The 18988-nt window shown below is 46.9% G+C and overlaps 8 protein-coding genes across 8 annotated transcripts; 2 read left to right on the top strand and 6 right to left on the bottom strand.

Moving 5' to 3' along the window:
• Positions 1–39: 39 nt before the first annotated feature.
• On the bottom strand, positions 40–558 carry F4822DRAFT_426121 (putative integral membrane protein; the record flags this gene model as incomplete). Its single annotated transcript, XM_051460489.1, has 1 exon — positions 40–558. The coding sequence occupies one exon, from the start codon at positions 556–558 to the stop codon at positions 40–42; it is 519 nt and encodes a 172-aa protein (XP_051318694.1).
• A 540-nt stretch (positions 559–1098) lies between these two features.
• Positions 1099–1573, bottom strand: F4822DRAFT_426120 (uncharacterized protein; the record flags this gene model as incomplete). Its single annotated transcript, XM_051460488.1, has 2 exons — positions 1099–1359; positions 1424–1573. The coding sequence occupies 2 exons, from the start codon at positions 1571–1573 to the stop codon at positions 1099–1101; spliced, it is 411 nt and encodes a 136-aa protein (XP_051318693.1).
• Positions 1574–1902: 329 nt separating this feature from the next.
• F4822DRAFT_146236 (P-loop containing nucleoside triphosphate hydrolase protein) lies at positions 1903–4535 on the bottom strand. Its single transcript, XM_051452912.1, has 6 exons — positions 3437–4535; positions 3131–3377; positions 2920–3075; positions 2791–2856; positions 2534–2731; positions 1903–2481 (listed from the first exon to the last, which is right to left on the bottom strand). Exons 1-6 carry the CDS (start codon positions 4406–4408, stop codon positions 2105–2107), a joined length of 2016 nt encoding a protein of 671 aa, XP_051318692.1. The 5' UTR covers positions 4409–4535; the 3' UTR covers positions 1903–2104.
• A 1573-nt stretch (positions 4536–6108) lies between these two features.
• Positions 6109–6634, top strand: F4822DRAFT_426118 (uncharacterized protein; the record flags this gene model as incomplete). Its single annotated transcript, XM_051460487.1, has 2 exons — positions 6109–6356; positions 6412–6634. 2 exons carry the CDS (start codon positions 6109–6111, stop codon positions 6632–6634), a joined length of 471 nt encoding a protein of 156 aa, XP_051318691.1.
• Positions 6635–6785: 151 nt separating this feature from the next.
• F4822DRAFT_441659 (MFS general substrate transporter) lies at positions 6786–8816 on the bottom strand (the record flags this gene model as incomplete). The annotated part of the gene is made up of 4 exons (XM_051462886.1): positions 6786–7730; positions 7783–8075; positions 8150–8471; positions 8551–8816. 4 exons carry the CDS (start codon positions 8814–8816, stop codon positions 6938–6940), a joined length of 1674 nt encoding a protein of 557 aa, XP_051318690.1. The 3' UTR covers positions 6786–6937.
• A 685-nt stretch (positions 8817–9501) lies between these two features.
• F4822DRAFT_441654 (uncharacterized protein) lies at positions 9502–11281 on the bottom strand (the record flags this gene model as incomplete). Its single annotated transcript, XM_051462885.1, has 3 exons — positions 11096–11281; positions 10023–11065; positions 9502–9969 (listed from the first exon to the last, which is right to left on the bottom strand). Exons 1-3 carry the CDS (start codon positions 11244–11246, stop codon positions 9502–9504), a joined length of 1662 nt encoding a protein of 553 aa, XP_051318689.1. The 5' UTR covers positions 11247–11281.
• A 464-nt stretch (positions 11282–11745) lies between these two features.
• Positions 11746–12540, top strand: F4822DRAFT_441652 (uncharacterized protein). Its single transcript, XM_051462884.1, has one exon. The coding sequence runs from the start codon at positions 11762–11764 to the stop codon at positions 12455–12457; it is 696 nt and encodes a 231-aa protein (XP_051318688.1). The 5' UTR covers positions 11746–11761; the 3' UTR covers positions 12458–12540.
• A 2699-nt stretch (positions 12541–15239) lies between these two features.
• F4822DRAFT_392575 (HCP-like protein) lies at positions 15240–18882 on the bottom strand. The gene is made up of 4 exons (XM_051457218.1): positions 18673–18882; positions 18452–18601; positions 16441–18384; positions 15240–16333 (listed from the first exon to the last, which is right to left on the bottom strand). Exons 1-4 carry the CDS (start codon positions 18698–18700, stop codon positions 15933–15935), a joined length of 2523 nt encoding a protein of 840 aa, XP_051318687.1. The 5' UTR covers positions 18701–18882; the 3' UTR covers positions 15240–15932.
• Between the last annotated feature and the right edge of the window lie 106 nt (positions 18883–18988).

The raw sequence follows: 18988 nt of genomic DNA, 5'->3' as shown, positions 1-18988 counted from the left end.
AAATTTATACTGCTTGCGCTCAAAACAACGCTGTGCGAATCAATTGCCATTTGCGGAAACGGGGGAAAGTGTCTTAACAGTTGCAACGATGCAACAGACCCAACCTGCTAGGTCAACTGTCAAAGTCCGCCAATTATGAACGTAGAGCCAGTTCTTGAGTTCAGTAACGTTTTTCTCCTTAGCATCGCTGGTGATAGCTCGGATATGAGGGAAAATGAAGGGGAAGTAAGTGAGGTGACCGAGGGCAAAACCAATGGCCGCCGAATACCAGATGAATGATCCACGTTCGTGCAAGAGGTTTCCAGGTGCGTAGCGCAGGTTGGCGGCTGATGAAACGATGGTGGTGAGAAGAAGTCCTCCTACCCGCGGTGCACCCCGATTAAAAAACGTAGTGAAATATGATGGTAGTAGTTGGTTGCTCTGGGCCTGTATGTCCCGTTTGAGAAACAATTGCAGAAATTCGTACTGGTCCCAACCAAACCACAACTGGCAAGTGGAAGAGATAACGGGAACAACATTAAGTAGGGTAGCAGGATTGACGAATAAACCTGACGCCATTTTGTGATGTATTTCTTCCGAGTATTGCTGTTTGGTATGTGATTGGAATTGGTGAAATATTTCTAAGAAATGCTGGCGCACACCTTTACTTAATGATCTTGGATGGTGCCTATGAAAATGGTTGCACATATAAATCTGAGGACTACTGATGCCCGCATGTCTTTGTTCGACTACGCCGCATCGTTGCATCTAGGACGTGAATGGTACTTAAGGCACGGTACATTCTCTGCAAGGGTTCAATTAAGTACGATAGGATCTCGTTACGACTTCCAAGGATACTACCTAGGGACACTGGACTCAGAATACGATACACTACTATTTGCTTTTGAAAAGTCACCAGGGGCTTGCGAAGGTACCCCGGAGCTTTCGGCCGACTCGGAGTTAAGATTCGGACCAGGATAATGAGGGGTATTAAAGAAATAGGGGAAAAAAAGAAAGGCGCTTTTCTATCATCCCGGGAGCATGTCAATTAATTCATTTCGTTTCTGAATTAGCTGAACGCATATGGCCTATAGATTCCATCACTCCCTTTCGTTTCACTTATAGATTCACGACGTTTCCATCCTCCAAATAAGTGGTTTCGTAGCCAATGTGGATCGTAGATCTAGACATATCGAGCCAATCTTCCTGGCCCTTGACGGCCTTCCCATTCCAATCTGGGTCCTCAATAAGACTGTTCAGACAACTCAAATCGGGCATCCAGTATTCAAGCACAAGGTCGGCCTTGCTAACTTCCCATCCCGGTCGGATCTTTTCAATGATATCCTGGAATGCGTCACATAATGGAGGCACTCTGGTGTGCTATAATTGGTCCTTGCATGTTAACAAGAAGCGCTTTATACTTGATGGATACAACCCGACTCACAACAGCATATTTAACTACGCCATGTTTCTTCATCAGCGGAACGCCATAAGGGAGATGGTATTCCTGAAACCATTTGAGGAAGGCTTCCTCCGAAATTCCGTCTTTTCGAAAGTGCTCGAGTGAGTACTTGATGATCTTTTGCCCCGCCATGGTCCGTGTTAATAATCGGAATGAAAGAAGTAGAAGTTGAGAAGCAGGAAAGACAATATTCATCTGCCAGACCTCCAGCTTTTATCCTTGACGAAGGAACAGGCGTAGTCCAATAGGACGACTAAATATTGGGTCTTCAACTCGACCTGGTTACTGACCCTACCTATAGTACCTGTTAAGGACTTCCTTGTTATATGCACCCATCAACTTGAATATGCACGATGCTTACTCGCATGGCGCTTACGTATTACTTCGCTCCTCGATTGCGCTCTTCGGCCGAACTCTAACTTGAGTATTTCCTACCGTATCGGAAGAATTAACGTACGCACAATTAGGGGATTCAGATGCCCGATCAGTTTTCAATTAAATACGCTATCATTGATTGCTAACTTATTGCCCTCTTGTGTGTCCTCGCGGGCTCCCAACCATCGCTCAACGAAAAGGAAAGATACAACAGCAACGATGAGATATCGAATACGAACTCTCGCCCAAATAGCTGCATTTTATGGCGATTGGATTTCATGACCGTCCCTAGTTAACTATACCACCTGCATCAAGTCGGAGAGAATCAACCCGTTTGCGGATGCTCAACACGGTTTGGAGGTGGCGTTTCCGGAGGGGTTTATCGCGGGCGGCTATAATGAGTGCAGTTTTGAGTACGTTCTTAATCTCTCTTCCGTTCATCTTGGTAGTTGCCAAGTCATCAATATCGCTTTTGCTTAGATCGACATCTTGAGGTTTTAGTCGGTGAACGAATTTCGCCCAAAGCTCGCGCCGAGTATTCAAATCAAGATCGTCGTAAGGTAGTATCAAATCAATTCGCGACAGGAACGCATTGTCGATCTTCTTGACTCGGTTGGTCGTCAAAAACATGAGACCCTGGTAGTACTCAAGCTGTCGAAGGAAAACTTGAGATATGTCAGTATGCACATCATGCTGCTATGATGGGGGAATACTCACTCGATACAAGCTCGTTCCGCTCCACATTATCCGATCCTCGAGCTTCGAGGAAGACATCCGCCTCATCAAGGAGAAGCATCGCGCCCCACAATTGGCAGCATTTGAGTGCTGTTTGGAGGGCGCCTTCAACCTTGCCGGCAGTTGAGCCCAGTTCGCCAGCGCTCAATACATAGAGTGGGACTCTAGACTTCTCGGCAACTGCATCACGTTAACACCCAGGCGCGAGTTTCGCTGGCAGCATCAGATTTTGAACTTACCTCCTTCTGCTGTGAGAGTTTTCCCAACACCTGCGGGGCCATAGAGAAGTATGATAACTCCCTTGCCTATGGAGTTCTACTGTCAGCGCGATACCATACTTTTCCCCGCGGGAATTGTCTTTCTCTTACCTTTATTCTTGACGAAGTCGTCGAAACCTGCTTCGCGAACCCTTTCCTTGTCCGCGAATGACATGAGAAGTTCTTTCTCATCTACTGGTAAAACTAGGTTGTCGTACGAGGCATCATTCCAACTGGTCTCCTGAAGTTCATCCACATTGAAATAACCTATGATGAGGATTAGCTCTTCGACTCAGTGGTACGTAAGATACGAATGGCTTACACCACTGTTTAGTTCTCAAATCAAACCCCTTTACGCGAGGAACAGCCAATATACATTCTTCGTCGGTCATAGGCCGTAAGTCTTCGCGTCTCTCATCGTCTCCACTCCGTTTCTTAACTAACGATAAGGCAACTTTTACATCTTCCTCGGCGCTCAACTCTGGGTTGGCGGCTCGACGTAATGTAGGCGGTACCTTTTCTTGGCAGTGATAGAACGCATGTGCATCGACAATAACCCGACCCGACACCTACATATCAATTAGGGGGCTTTCAGATCAAAAAGCGCTCCAAAAAGGTGTGCTCTTACCGGTTCAGGAACATACTCCGTTCCAAACGGGGTTGGCTTCTCGATAATTTTCGCTCCGTTGCAATTCTTCACGTGAAACCCACGAAGAGATTCAAACTTCCTTCCTCGAGCAAGTGCCATGTCTTTCTCTCTAAGGTCGGGGGAGAATAAGAGCGGGTACATATCGAGATCGGTGACGGCTTTTATTTCATCAAACTGTAGGATTTTGATTTGGTCTACTTTCTGGCCGCAGTAGCTACCATTCCAATCAATCTGAGCAAACTGAATTGCCCAGAAAGGTTTATCAGAACCATCTTCGTCATCGGATTCATCCTCGGAGTCGTCAGAGTCGAAGATGCCACGGCGCATGAGCCGGCGTCGCTGGTCTCGCGTGGATGTGATCAGTTTCGGTGCAGCAAGAAGCTTGCAGATGCACGTAGCCCCTTGGAGACATCCCGCAATTACAAGATCACCAGGGGCAAAGATAAGCCAGAGCTTGTCAAACGGTATCACACCGGTAGACCTCGTTTTTTCTAGGACGTGAAGCTCGACTTCGATGAGAGGTTTGACTTCCTCGCAGAACAGGTGTAGTTCTTTCTTAGCCCCTTCGTCGGCTGCGTTGAACCCACGTATCTTCTCCCATCGATGGATGAGGGGCTTGTACGGCGGCAGGAATGTGAATGGTTTGTCGGCAGGTGCCCAATCCGGGTAGCCCTGGAATATCTGAGCTAGAATTGCCTTGAGCTTTTCGCTATTGACTGCTATAGAGTGAGTGGTCCATGTGTGTGTTCCGTTCGCTAACTTCTGCATTGAATAACGGTGGACCATTGCATAGGATTGGCCGAGTCCTGAGACCTGCTGCTGGTGCAGCACGGGGTCTTGGACAAGGGACCATGATGAGGACTCTGTGTGCCTGTACAGCTTGCCGACGGCACACATCGTGCCCGTGGCTTGTACGGGTTGCTTCCCCATCATATTTCCCAGAGAATCCATGGATCAAAAGCTAGGAAGGGAAAGGAGCTCAACGCCGTAACTAAAATAACGATCGGGGATAGGTCTCGGTACCAGTGTTATTTTGCTGAGTGAAAACAATATTGTGCTGAGGATCCTAGCTACGAAAGATGGATGGGGATATATATGAATTATGAGTAGGTGCTCGAGCCGAGTGTTGCCTAATTATCCACCTGGGTTAGTATCTGTAGATTCCAATACTCTCATGGTATCTAGGTACGTTAGGCTTTATCACCAATGTCTAAAAGTCGAAAATGTCTTGGCTCCTACTCGGTCACGCAGTACCCATTCATGCATCTATTATGGGGTCACAATAATAAGTACACATGCAGTCGCGTCTTTCAAGCATCAGAGTATCATCTACATATTAATTAGTATAGTACCTGAGTATCTGCCTAGGCAGACAGACGTCTGCCTCGTTCTGACTCATACTTGCTGTTCCAATTAAAGTTATTAATGCGTCAGAAGTAGTAAACAAAGAGGAGCGTGTTAGTCACTTCCGATTGGAAGCCTTGCGAGAGAGAAAACTAATGTGTGTGCAAACCACCTCAGTGCCTTAGACCCAAGGTACCAAGGCTTCAGCCTGCCTTTGTCAACGTTTGCTTGATAACACGCTAATAACGCTTCGCCCGATGAGAGTACGCTCTGTGTAACCCATCCCGATAACGAAGGGCAAAAAAAACACCTAGATAGATGACTACCCCACGTCTTGCCTGCGGATACGGAGCCCAACACCCACTCTCGTCGAAACAAGCGTCCATATCTACCTGAATGGTGACGCGACCTGCGCTACACAACTGCAATGCAGTCAGATCACAAGTGTCTTGGCTGCTAGCCTGCATGATTGTTTCACCCGGGCTTCGGGTATAGCGTGTGAATGGATATAAGCGTACTGAGAAATATATCGTATATATACTCCGTAGCGTGTCGATTAAAGACGCAAAATTTTGTCATCAGCATAATTCCATAGCCAGAATAACTAAGTAAGTCATTGATGTTGTCGTATTTAGGTTTAGAATCGCCATCGGAGTAATTGGCGATTTCGAAGTGACAACTAGGCTGGGAATCGATCAATGTCTCTATGTCCTTGGGCTCAGCAAATCGGTGGTTTTGGGGCTGTAGCCACACCCACAAGTCCCGTTCCTTGTAATTAGCCCCATGTGTTATTCCTATCAAATCTGGCCGTTTTCCTGAGATAAACAGATGCACCAAAAATAAACTAGATTCATATGTAAAGGCTTCCAGACCTAGTAAGTACAATGTTATACCAAAACATTATTCAACGTAAGGAAAGTGTAGACACGGTAGATATCCATTTTAAACGCAGTTATCGAAGGATATAGGGGAAATATGACCCGAGTGTACTCGCTCTTAAGACCATTTCTCTCCATTTTCTTCGATTTAGTGACTGTCATAGCTAAACCCTATATCTTAGAAATCAAGTACTAACAGTGCTCACCCTAGAGTAAAGTTGAATAAATCCAACTAGAACACGCATTGAAGTAGATAAATGCCTTTCATCCCTTTAGCATTAAATTGCGTTCTAATAAGCTTCATTGGCGGCCCGTCCAAGCGTTATTAACGTCTTAGGCCTAGTAGGTATAAAAGCCCAGTATACCTGTTGTTCATGTTGCCATTGGGTACCTAGGGTAAGTGTTCATATACCTGGAGAAGCAAATACCATGGTTATCGTGCATTTTTTCACTGCCGTCTTGGCAGTATTCACACTTCTCATTGGTGCCGGGGCTACCCCTTTTTCCACCCCTCCCTCCAACATTTCGATCAATGAACACAAACACCCAGCCACCGTACCAGGCACTTACGACTGTAGTGGAAGCCACATGTGCACCACTCTGCAGGTAAGATGGTGCGACAAAGCGGTCAACGAAAAGCTCTATCGGACGGACGATGTAATTTATGGGTCGCGCTCGTACGAATACCACTCCATTTGTATATACGATAGCCTTGCTAATGCATTCTTGTAGGTCCCCCGTTGAATACAAAGGAGCCTGTGGTACCGCCTACTCCCCTCTCGGCTGCGGGGTGACAATCGAAGGTGGCCCAGAGTGCATGGCGACTGGCAATCAGATCTGGTGGCATTACCAAGATATTCGATCTAAGGGTAACTGTACGGTATGCGGCCACAAGTACTGGGATTGGGGGGATTGCGTGACAACCGTCAATTACGTCCGAGACTGTTTACCATGACCACTGCTAATCCGCCCCGATGAAAGTATACCGGAGGGGCTGTGAATTGAATATGTAGTGTGACGCTGGCTGCTGACTATTTTGCTCTGCTGCACAGCGCATGCATCAATCGGACTTTGGTTTTGTGACGATCTGCGTAAAAGTGCAGATGTTGTGAGACGTAAACTCTGACTCGCAACACCGAACCATGTTGCCTACGACGGCGGATATCTACCTGAGCTGCCAGGACTAGCAGACGGCAGATGAATGTGAAATTAAAAAAGGCATATGATACAAATTTGATTTTACTACATCTAAAGGATCTCAGGCCTTTCTACTATACTTTGTGCTGTTCCTGTCTTCTAGCCCAAACTCGGTTTCAAGCACCGTGCGCAGCTTTACCTCTCGCTCCACAAACGATAGGATGAATGAGATTGCTGGAAAGGTGATACCAATAAGGAAGACCTTGCTCAACGATCTTGTAAAGACATCAATAATTTGACCCCGCGTTGGTTCGGAAAACGACTCAACGAAGTCTCGTGTTGCGCTTGAATACGCGCCACCATTTTGCAGCGATAATCTGGCGGTCGGGTCCGTTACGATATCCGCAGCGTATTGACTGCTGTAAATGTTGAAGATGGCTGCCGGGATTGCGACACCCCAGATATTCCCGAAACTGCGTATGAAGGACCAACTCGCCGCGGCGGCTGCAGAATCTATCTCCTCTACACCTGCTTGGAAGGCTGGTAGGAGAGTGTCCAGGATCATGCCGGCACCGACGGACGGGAGAATCTGGAGACAGACCCACTTTGCCGTGCTCGAGTTGCGATCAAGAACAGAAAAAGTGCCGATACCAGCCGTGAGGAAAGCGAAGCCGATGATGTGAAGAAGCTTGTATCTACCCCATTTAGATAAGGCCACCGCCCCGACCGCGGCCCCAGGGACAGCAATCAAAGTGATGGGCAGGATCTGCACCCCCGAGCGAGTGGGGGTTGACAGCTGAACGGCTTGGAAATAGAGAGGCAGAAAAAAGAAAATCCAGTAGTTCAACATCGAGACGATGAAGGTGTTCGCGAATATTACGGCGGAGGTTCGATTTGCGAAAAGACGAAGCGGCCTGTCGACGTTCTAAGTTAGCGTCGTAGTTTTAAGGGGGGTTGAAGACGAACATGACAGGCTCCGGAACCCATGAGGAACCTTCAAGACAAACGAAGCCAATAAGGCCAACGAGGCCGATAATCAATGGGGCAAGGATATGGTAAGATGACCACGGATAAACAGAACCAGCCCAAGTCAGCGCGATGAGAACGGATACCGTGGATGCCACCAGCAAGCCATTGCCCGCAACGTCAATACGTTTGAGTTTATTCCATATCTTACTCTCCTTATCCCATTTAACACGTAAGAATAACCATAGAAGGATGAGAGAGACGCTGCCGACGGGGAGGTTTATGTAAAACACCTAAGGAATCATAAATTATTGTTAGTGAGTTGTTGTCTTGGAGCGGGTTACGATTAATGTAGGTAGTCACGAACCCATCTCCAGGTGGTATCCTCGACAATAGCGCCTCCTACGATGGGGCCAATGGCCATTCCAATTGCATACGTCATGGCGAGGATAGCCTGGTAACTGCTTCTCAGCCGAAGAGGGACGAGGTCTGAAATGACGATACCCATGATGGCTGTCATACCCCCACTTCCAGTGCCTTGCACAGCGCGACCGGCGATCAGCATGGCTGGCCCATTCGCTCCCCCAGCAAGACCGCTACCAAGCGTATATAAGGCGACAACAGCTAGTGCGACGTGTCGGCGCCCAAAGAGGCCGGCCAACTGACCAGTGAGCGGCTGGACAACAGATCTGGGTTTGGTTCAGTACGCCTAGAAAGGAGTATGGTTGATACGGAGATTGCAGCTTCGGGAAAAGCCTTAAGACTTACGTCGTGAGGAAAAATACGTTGGTGACCCAAATGTAGCTACTTCCCAGATCCAATTGTTTAACAATAGTTGGTAAGGAAGTGACTACCACGGTATTCTCGAGCGAACATAAGACTTGCATAGTATACAGGGCAGTGATAATACACCAGAATCGATAATCTTGGTTGTATGCATATTGGGTCTGGGGTTTAGACTCGATTTTCACGTCCAAGGACCGATGAGTACCTGTGTTAGCGGTAGCTTCTGGAGCCTCAGATGCTATGTCCATGCTGGGAGTGTCGATGAGTACCTAGTGTGTGAGGGGGGGTTTCTCGCTCGAGCTACAGCTTTCGCAAACTGGCGAGTCAATGATTTTAGTATTCTAGTAAGACAGAACGCGAATGAAAGAGAGAGCCAGCCTTTTACGCTGTCATAGCACAAAGAAGAGCGGAAATTGCTGAAAGACATATCATATCCTAAAGTCCATACAACCCTGCAACTCTTCGGCCAACGGGTACGGTTAGAGTATCATCATGTGTTCCGCTGGGTTAGATCTGCCGGATAATGGACAGCCATAATATTTTATGTATGCTGGAAATTGGTGAATTGGCGGCTCTACACGCCGCATATCCCTTGGATAGGGAGGTTTGCAAGGGCCGGACTCCCTTGCATCAGCGTCAAAGATGCCAACCAACCAACCAACTTTCCACCAGCAATCACAACTCAGCTGTCAGCTAACACCGTCTCATAGGAAATAACTTAATCGCATGCGAAGACATACTTGGTGAGTATTTTATAAATATTTTAATTCATGGAGCCTAATAATCAAAAATTATTCGAATTTTAATAGATATTTTAGGTTGCGATACTCGGGTAAGACTTATTTAAATAGTGAGAGGAAATAAGACAGTTGGCTTTCATAAATCTCTAACCACCTCTACTAAGTACGGGATTGCCCAGAAGCCTGCCTTATTTTACAATGTACCTTCTTTAATGAAGCCAGCACCAAGTTCAGCAATCGCATAAATGACGGCTTGGGGGTTTGCGGTTGGCTCTATAGGTATGATGCTCGCATCACACACGCGAAGATTAGCGCAGCCGTGAACTCGCAACTTGTTGTCCACCACGCCGCCCATCGCCCGTGGCATCATCGAGCAGGTGCCAGTGTAGTGGTACGCGCCGTCAGCTGTGCGGCGCACGTAGTCCTTAGCTACTTCAAGGTCTGTGAACCGCTTGGTGTATGGCTTTAGGTAGCGCGTAAGCGGCTCCGCGCGAGTGATTGTATCTTCCATAAAGCGAACCTGGCGTGCAAGTACCTCTAGATCGAAAGGATGCGAGAGGTATCGAGCGTCAATGCTTAAGCCTTCGTTGGTGTTGGTGTTGGTGTTCTCAGGTGCGGCGCTAGTGATGTGTACGGAACCCCGGGACAGCGGATGTGACAGCTCGATGGCGATTGAGATGTGGTTTCCGGGAGCGCGTAAGCCGGACCTAACACGTAGTTTCCCACTGCTTCCGAAGGTGTCGTGAGGGTGGTCCGTACAAATGCCTCATGAGCCACGGCGAAAGCCGATGTCGTTGGTGGGGAGGCGGGCTTCTGGGCGCTGAGTAGCTGGTCAATCTCCTTGCGCCCGTTTTGCGAATGGAATTCGGGTAGCGGAAGCTGTGCCATGGTTACTATGTTGCTAGTACTTAGAGGGCCCGCGCCCTTGGTGCCATAGTCTTGCATCGCAGCGGCCACGGCATCAGGCTCCTGGCGGAAGAAAGCGTCAATCGTGTCCACGCCGTCCCGCACCTCAAAAACCAGGCCTGTGAAGAGGTGGTTCTGCAAATTTTCGCCGACGTGCGGGTTATCAATGATGACAATGATCCGTAGACGCTGGAGTAGATCAGAGTCGCCTATACCCGAAAGCTCGAGAAGCCGGGGCGAGTTGATGACCCCAGCAGAAAGGATGACCTCCTTGCGGACTCCAATTGTTTGGGACGTACCGTCCTTCGAGACAAATTGGACACCCTTGGCAATAGCATCGGCACCCTGTGAAGGTTTTTCAAGCAGCACCTTAGTCACAGTCGTCTCAGTCCGAATTGTTAGATTCGGCCTGCTTCGAATAGGGTCCAAATAGGCATTACTCGCATAGCTTCTCTGCTTTGTCTTGGGATCGATACTTTCAGGGGCAATAATAGGTCCACCAAAATGCCCAGAAAGAGGATCGCTTCGCGCAAATCCCACAGACTCCAGGCCGTCAAGCCAAGCCTTCTCCCAAAGACCCTCAGGCGCAGCGAGTGTGAGTTGGAGCGGACCCTTACCTTCAGTCACGCTCAAAGGCTTGTGTAGAGTGAATGACTTCTTAAGGGCTTCCTCAAATACATGATATTCCCAACCCTCATTGCCTAGACTTTTCCATGCTTCTAGATTCGCCTTGGACGTGGAGGTAAAGAGAAAGCTATTAATTGCACTAGAACCCCCCAGAGCTTTCCCCTGCGGTACTGTGATCTGCCTTCCGAGGTTGTTTTGAGGGATTGTATGGAATGTCCAGTCGGCTGGAGAATTCGACAGCAAAGGTTAAGCACCAGGGGTCAGTGTGTTGGGCTCTGAGCTACGATCTTCGCCACTTTCAAGGACGATGGCCTGTAAGTTCGGATCCTCAGAGAGACGATTCGCTAGAACAAGGCCTGAGGTACCGCCACCAATTATGGCGATGTCATAGGTATTCGACGACATGTTGGTGATTCTTTGGTAGTAATATTTTGTTAGAGAGACAATGGAGGACGAAAATTGTAGAATTTGAGTTTCAGGAATTAAACCACCTACTTAAGATACTAAATAAAACAATATGAAGCGGGCGAAGTTGAAGAAGCATGTTGTTGCCACTTCGCTCTCTTTGATCCCTCGTAGTAACCTTGGAAGGTAAGGGAGGCCTTGTTGGGCGAGTATCAAATAAGCTGCGTATTACGCTACCAACTACGTTCCATATAATCTAGCCAGCCGTTAGGCCCGTAGATATTAATGTTGGTTACACAGATCTAAGGTATGTTACACAACACAGATTCCTCCCGAGACGTCCCTCCCTTGCCGGCCAAGCAATTCATGTCTCCATGATTGAGCAAGAATGTATTACATCATAGCGGCGGTGACATTGCAATAATTTTTATCCCTTCCCCTTCTCAATTTCCACTTTTCCATCGTGGTTCGTATATTTTTTTTCTTATCAACTACCCGCAAACACCCTCGAAACTATGGCATCTAGCGAGGAAGCCGGACTTTGCTTTCCCAAAGATATCCTCTCCAATATGTCGCCAGAGGCTCGCAAGGACATTTACATCAAAATGCTCGTCGCCTCGAGTCATATAATCGTCTTCCAAGAATCATCAAACCGACCGATAGAGTTTTTTGTTCCCGGCAAACCAACACAATGGCCTACATCGGCATTGGCGAAATTCCGAGAGTACAGTGAACAAGAGACCAACGCTGTTTCCTACGGCTTGAACCACTTCAACCTTGTCGATACTACAACACAACGCGAAGCTTCAATCCTACAAACCTTTCTAGTCTCACCCACGTCAACCCATGCGCGTCTGCTATCTCACATGTCCCTCAGCTTTCCTGCACTTCAGATGGTACAAGGACAACCCGAAGCGCTAGGACTTACACAGGAAGGAATGCGCACCCTAAAGCTTCTCCAAGACTATTGCGTTAATCTTAAGACTTTAGAGTTCTACGTACATAAGGGTAACGCTTTCGATTTAGCCGGAGAGGTTCCTAGCAAGTCCTGTAATAAGGCTTTGTCACAGGTGAACGCGCAGTTGAAGGCTGTTCCTTCTCTGGAAAGAATTATCATCAGGTATTATTATGATAGACCAACCCCCGAGGCAATGCAGTTGATACAGGGTCTTGGGTGGATGGTCCTAATGGGTGATATGGTGGCACCATAATAGTCACAGAAGCTTAGTCGCATAGCTCATTTGCCCGCACCTCTATTTCACAATAATGAAGAACTTGTGGCTATGCACCCGACATCATGCATCGAAAGAGCATGAGTGTACTTGTATTATTGGGCATAAAGAGAATCAATTTTGAAGACTCGTTTGTCGGCTCCATCGATTCATCAGACATGGCTCAAGAAAGCACTCCTGACAAGCACAACAACTTAACAATTTGGGCTTCTGCAGCTGGAATACGGTCTGCCATGAGCCTATAACTCGGCTGAGGTATAGTCGTAGGAACTGGAGGTTCTTGATTTTAGGGTAACAGTGCCCGTAGGGAATCAAATCAAACGTTATTCTGCTGTAAGAGAAGCTTAGAGTCCTCTCACCACTGGTTATGTTGTAGTTTTACATTGATAGCCAGATATAAATTATATATTAATAAATATATTTAAAAAAAATATCACTTATTTATTTCTTATAAATTTTTTTAAAAAGAGGATTAAAAAGGTCATTTAAAAATGGGTTTAAAAAAACGACATAATAACCTGAGAAATCTCAGGCAATAACTTTTATAAACTTAAGCATTTTCAATTACTTCCCATTCTAAATTCATTACATTCTATTAATTAGGCAGGTAATGACTTCAGTTAAGATATATTTGAGTATCTCTATAGCTTAACCCTCGAATATGGACATCATCGATGAAGTTCATAAGTTTGCGTGCCCAAATGCCCTATATCAAAGATGTATATGACTATCGCCTGTTTGACCTCGCATCCCGGTTCATTCTGTTCCAGCATTCGGAGCATCTGTGCATCGTCCGATCTCTGACTGATTTCTCCTTGATTGTCCCGCAATAGCCGAATCCTCCCATAACTAAAGCAACCCGACAGTTCTCCTTTCCGGCAAAAGTCCGTTTTCCAGTAAAATGGGAGCCGTGTCTGCACCACACCTGGTTCCAAAAACGCTTGCACATCGTGGTAAACTCGTCGGTATCTAGATAGTAGGGTATCTGGATGGCAGTAGGCTTGTTCGCTAATGTCGTGTGAAGATATAGTAGATACTTTGTTCATAAGTCGTTGGTGGAGTTGTTCGTAGCGGTGGAAGTATTGGGTGGAGATAATTGTTGATTTCAAGATTGCTGAGTTAGGAACCTTGGAAGGTACTAGACTTATTCATGAACTTTCTCTAGTTTCGCAAACCGACTCGTGTGTGTATGCTTTCTGAAATACTACATACGTGATAAAGTAAATTTAGAGAAAGAAGTGTGATTGCTCCGGGGCGGGCCTAAGAGAAATATATACACATTTGTTACTCCAGTGTATTAGTGTTGAAAGTGATTCTAAACACGAGGAATTACCTCATATTGGACATACGTCCAAGTACTTATGTGAGCATAACTCGAAGCGCCTACTAGTTCTACTAGTCCCTGTAACTTTTCTGTACTTGAGCTTTTGTATTAACTTTATCTTTTTTATCCATACGTGTATGATCGTCCTGATACACTCAAGTCCTCTCTGTTCGAGGAGGTTTCGTGTAACTCTACTAAGTAGCTTTGCGTTAAGGTCCTAAGAGTTACCGGGTGGAATACACTATTCAGGGGGCAACTCGAGACTAGGTCATCTCACCGGAAGAGTCTAGGTGCAATATGCTCCTCGTGTAATTATTAATAAGATAAAAAGTGACGTGGGGGAAAGTATTATCATTTGTCTGAGTCACTTAGAGTGTAAGAAAGTATTTCATAATATGATTTATTCATGAGTATGACACGTTAAATGTGTTTGATGATGAGAGGGTATGGTAAAGTATCGTCTTATCCAAAGGAATAAACCCCCCTTTTCAAAGTAGTAAGTGTCGTACACTGATAATAGTTGTCATTCAATATGAGCATTCTAAGTCAGACACTGTCGCCAATATATTCTAGACCATTTAATATATGCCGAAAATGCCTAAGTGTCTAGATGGCGTCCAAGATTCTGATGACCTCGCGCTCGATGCCAGTACAACTAGGGCATGAATCTCTTTCCTCGCACACAGTAATCTTCTCGCCGACCTTGCCACAGGAACCAAAGCGTTTTTCTTTTTCCGAGGCGGATTTGCAAATTTCCAATTTGACGAATCTCCGCCGACCTGTCCGATGCTCGCCGTCCTTACACCATGGTTGCTCGTAGATTCGGTAGCACATAGTTATCGATCAAAAAAGCTCCGTATCAAATAGGATCGCTCGTGTGTCCCCAGAGGGATCCGAAAATGCAGTATTTCGTTTTGGTTGCGTGTTCCGTTCGTTGAATGAGTCTTGACAGTCCGAAATGTGTTGTTACTGGTGAAGATACATCCTTCTAGGTAATTTCTTTTTAGATATATATAATTTGATTGTCGGTTAATTAATTCAGATGGCGTTTGATATCTTGTGATATAGGCGCCTTATTAAATCGAACAGTACATCTTGCCCGTTTCTTGGTCATTATATACCGAGATTACGTGTCTGGTCAGGATAGGCGACATCGTTCTCCTGGCATGTGCGCGTGACGGTCAAGTCCATAATATAAAGGTGATTTACTTGGCCAAATTGCATTGGTATTGCGTTTTCGAGTCTCTTGAAGTTTAAATCATGACCCTCGATAGTCTCTGAATAGCATCCCGTCTCATATATCCCCGACTAGGTACGCAGTTATACCCTGAAAGGAAGGCCACTGTGGGTAATTGTGGACACATGTTCTCTTTGACATGTAACATAATGCATCCGAAGTATCCTCGCAGCAATACTACAAGTGTAACACGTAAAGATGGACTGTTATGTGAGCTAGTAACTCACAGTAATTGTTGTATTGGAGACCGGCATACATGCCTTGTCAATAGTCAAGTCACCTACAAACACCACCATCCCTGAGACACGAGGGTTGATACAGACACACACAAACCTGACCTCAGAACTGCAGTTATCCATCCCTTCGTCCGAATTTCGCATTGTTTTCCAGTGACTTCCATTGATGCTTCAAAGTAGGTACCCAATAATCCACCCACAGCCAGTACATATAAGACCATTGCCATCTACCAATTAATCAGTTATTCATCCAAACCCCACGCATCGTAATCCTCTGCCTCCCCGACGACCCTCATACCCGCACGCCGGCCGCTCCTGTAGAATACTATCTACCTAAAATAAAGAAGCACCCTCAACATTAGCCCCTATTCCGTAGCTCGCTTACCTAATGCTTACATAATATTTCGGATGTGCTCCGAAACCAAAATCCCCTACGATTACTCATCTCGGACGTATTCCGAAACCAGTACCCCTATGATTACTCATTTCGGAGATCTCCGAACACTCGTAAAACAACTTCACACCCAGGTATTTGTACCATAAACCTTTCTATTCATTCATTCAATATTCCCTACTACCCATACATACATACATCACCAACCCAAACGCCCAGCTTGCTCGCCTGCTTTCTTTCTTTTTTTTGCACGCACGCATAACTTAAGCACCCACAACCGCACCAGCCCACGGCGCAAAATCCGGACCACCTGGCTGAGGAAACAAACCTCCCTGTGCATGTCCTTGTCCCGGTACCGGCGGTCGCGGCCGTGGTTGTCCTTGTCTCCTAGCCTCTTCCTCCGCCTGGCGTTGCGCCTGCTCCCGTCGCCTCGCGCGATAATACATAAGTATCACGATCGCAGCGACTAGGCCTAGGATAATTAAGCTCTCCACGACACCATCAACATCATCGAATGCATCGGCGCCGTTGAGATGTTCGCCTTCGGACCCGGCGATCGCGCCGCCGTCATCGTAGAATCCTTCGTATGTATCATCATAATAGTACTCGTCTTCTTGGAGGAAGTTGGCGATCCACTCGCTTAACGACCAATCCTTTCTTGGTGCTGTTTATAGGAATGCTTGTTAGTACGTATGTATGACGAAATAAATGGTCAAAATGGGAATAAAACGAAAAAAAGAAAAAAAAAAAAAAAACAGAAAAGCAACTAACAAGGCTCGTCCTGGATAGAATTGATCCGACCGTGGGTAAACGTGTTCCAAGCGCTGCGAAGCCGCAGTTTCATCAGGCTCAAAGTTACGGGAAGATAGGCCTCCTCATTAGTCTCGAGAGCTTGGTCGTAGTATCTCTTCGCAAGATGGTAATCTTGAGTTAGGCCCACCCCATTTTCGTGCATCCAACCGAGATTGTACAGAGCTTGAGCGCTCTGGAAGTACTCAGAAGCGCCCGTATAACATTGGGCGGCTTTATCAAGTGCAGGTTCAGTACCAATACCATCTAAGTAATAATCGCCCATTTTCACTAGAGAATCGATGTTTAGTTGTATAGCCGACCTCGTCCAGTATATCAACGCTAGAGCCGAGTTTTGGAGTAGACTAGGTTTGGGCGGTTGGCGCTTTAGCCATGAAGGTAGGGGTAGTCGTGATTGTGTAGGGTCGAGCATGAAGGCAACGTTGTTCTGCGCCTTCTCGTACCCTTGCTCGGCCGCCATAAGATAATCAAGGAAGGCTAACTCCACATCGCCGTCCTCATATGCCTGGTTAGCTTCCGCCCAAGACGACACCAAAGGCTCGGCTTTCTCTGCAACATTCTTGTAGTAGGCCATAGCCATGCTACAAGTCTTATCACGTCCAACGCCGTGGTGTATCATCTCAGCCAGGTAGTACTGCGCCTCAATATTAGCCCAACGAGCGGCCGCCTCAAAATACGAATTCGCGATTTTCAAGTCATCCGCTGTACCCTGGTCAAGATGAAGAGCCCCAAGCGCCACGTGGGAGAGGCTAAAGTCCTGGTCCGCCGAAGCCTTGAAAAGTTCCGTAGCTTTCGAGACGTTCTTCGGAAGGCCGAGGCCATGGAGATTCATGATACCCAAACCCCATTGAGATTGGGCATCGCCATGCTTAATTCCACGCTCAAACCATCCCCGAGCTAGCTTATAGTCCTGTCTGACTCCTTCCCCGCGTAACCACATGCGTCCGATATAACCAGCCGCTTTACTAGCGTATTTCTCCAACTGAGGTTTCGGCTGATCCACGGCACGCCCGTCCTTCGAGCGCCAATACATCGTCGTCACCGCAGCGAAGTAGCGTCGGGCTAAATCGACATTCCTTTCGAGACCTCGCTGTCCCTCGTAGTAGAGTCTCCCTAGATTAAATGAAGCCTTAAAATCACCCTTTTGAGACATCAAATCGAGGTATTCGATCACATCGTCAATAGCGGCATAGGCGTCGGAATTCGGGCTCGCTTTCAGAGCATTGATACCGGAACTGACCACACTAGCACCCTCGCCGTATACCCCTCCAACCTCGTCAGAAAGTCTGTGCGCTTCCGGTGTAAGAGCCATGCCTCCCGGCGGCCCCGACCGAAACCATGTCATAGCCTTGTCTGCCACCCTCTTGTAGTATTTGCAAGCCGTCTCGCAACTCTTAGGTACACCAATACCACTAAGATGGCGAGCCGCGACAGTCATTTCTGATCTCGTGTGACCCGCATCCGCGGCGAAGGTGTGGTATAATAGAGCCTTCGCCTGATCCCTCTCCACCGCATCACCTAATCCCGTCGCATACATTAAACCCACCATATACTGCGCCGAGCTATTTCCATATGATGCGAGCCGGTAGTAATGGTCGAACGCGGTCTTGAAGTTTCTCGGGTGGGAATAGTTCCCGAAGAAATTGAATTGCGCTAGGAGGTAAATCGCATCCGTATTATTTTGGTCGGCCGACTGCTGTAATAACTTAACGCCCTCGAGAAGGGGGCCACTTATTACCGGTGCCGCGTGCTCCTGAGGAGGCGCACTAACTCGTAAGCTTGGTAAAGCTTTCGCGACGCATTGAACCAGCGTTCCAAACAATCCGAATTGCTTTTTCGTCTTACGATGCGGCGTCGTCTTAATCTTTCGGAATTCGGCCATTGCCTCGTGGACAAGCTCCCAACCTACTCCACGTTAGATGAATATAGGGTTTGCGGTTTGTCCGCAAACCGCACGGTCGCGGCCACTTACCGCTTTGATACGGAGTCCATGCATGTTGTGTACTTTGGACTATGTCGGTTTCGGTAGCTGAATTATAGTTCGTCGCTGTGGTATCGTCTACAATAGCGTCGACAACTTGCTGTTCATCAGAAGCTGTGGTGGCGGCGACCTGCAAAAGCACTGTTTGTAGTTGATGGTTAGTAATTATAGAGCTACATGTAGCTAGGTCACATTTGTAAATCAGAACGTACGGAGTGCCGAGACGAGCCAACGCCTCATAGTTAAAAAGTCTGCTATGAGCAAGAAGTTAAATACTGTGATAATTTCATGATCCCCATAAGAGTTCAATACATAATGTAATGTAAAAAAGAAAGGGAGAGCAATAGAGAGGGTATCGTCAAGTCGGTCGTGTGAGGACAAAGATCAAGAATAGTCAAAGTTGAAAGTTACAAGCTGTCCAGATCGGCTCTTGTATGTACATTGAACGGTACATTAGATAACGCGACGTCAGCCTTAAATCTTTAGTGGAAGGACAGCTTCTAGGATTGATCTGATTGGTCAAATATG

Source organism: Hypoxylon trugodes, assembly GCF_022578975.1.
Source record: "Hypoxylon trugodes strain CBS 135444 unplaced genomic scaffold F4822scaffold_2, whole genome shotgun sequence".
Taxonomy (NCBI): Eukaryota; Fungi; Ascomycota; class Sordariomycetes; order Xylariales; family Hypoxylaceae; genus Hypoxylon; species Hypoxylon trugodes.
The sequence above is the reverse complement of the archived record's forward strand: the minus strand, read 5'-3'. Positions and strand labels throughout refer to the sequence as shown.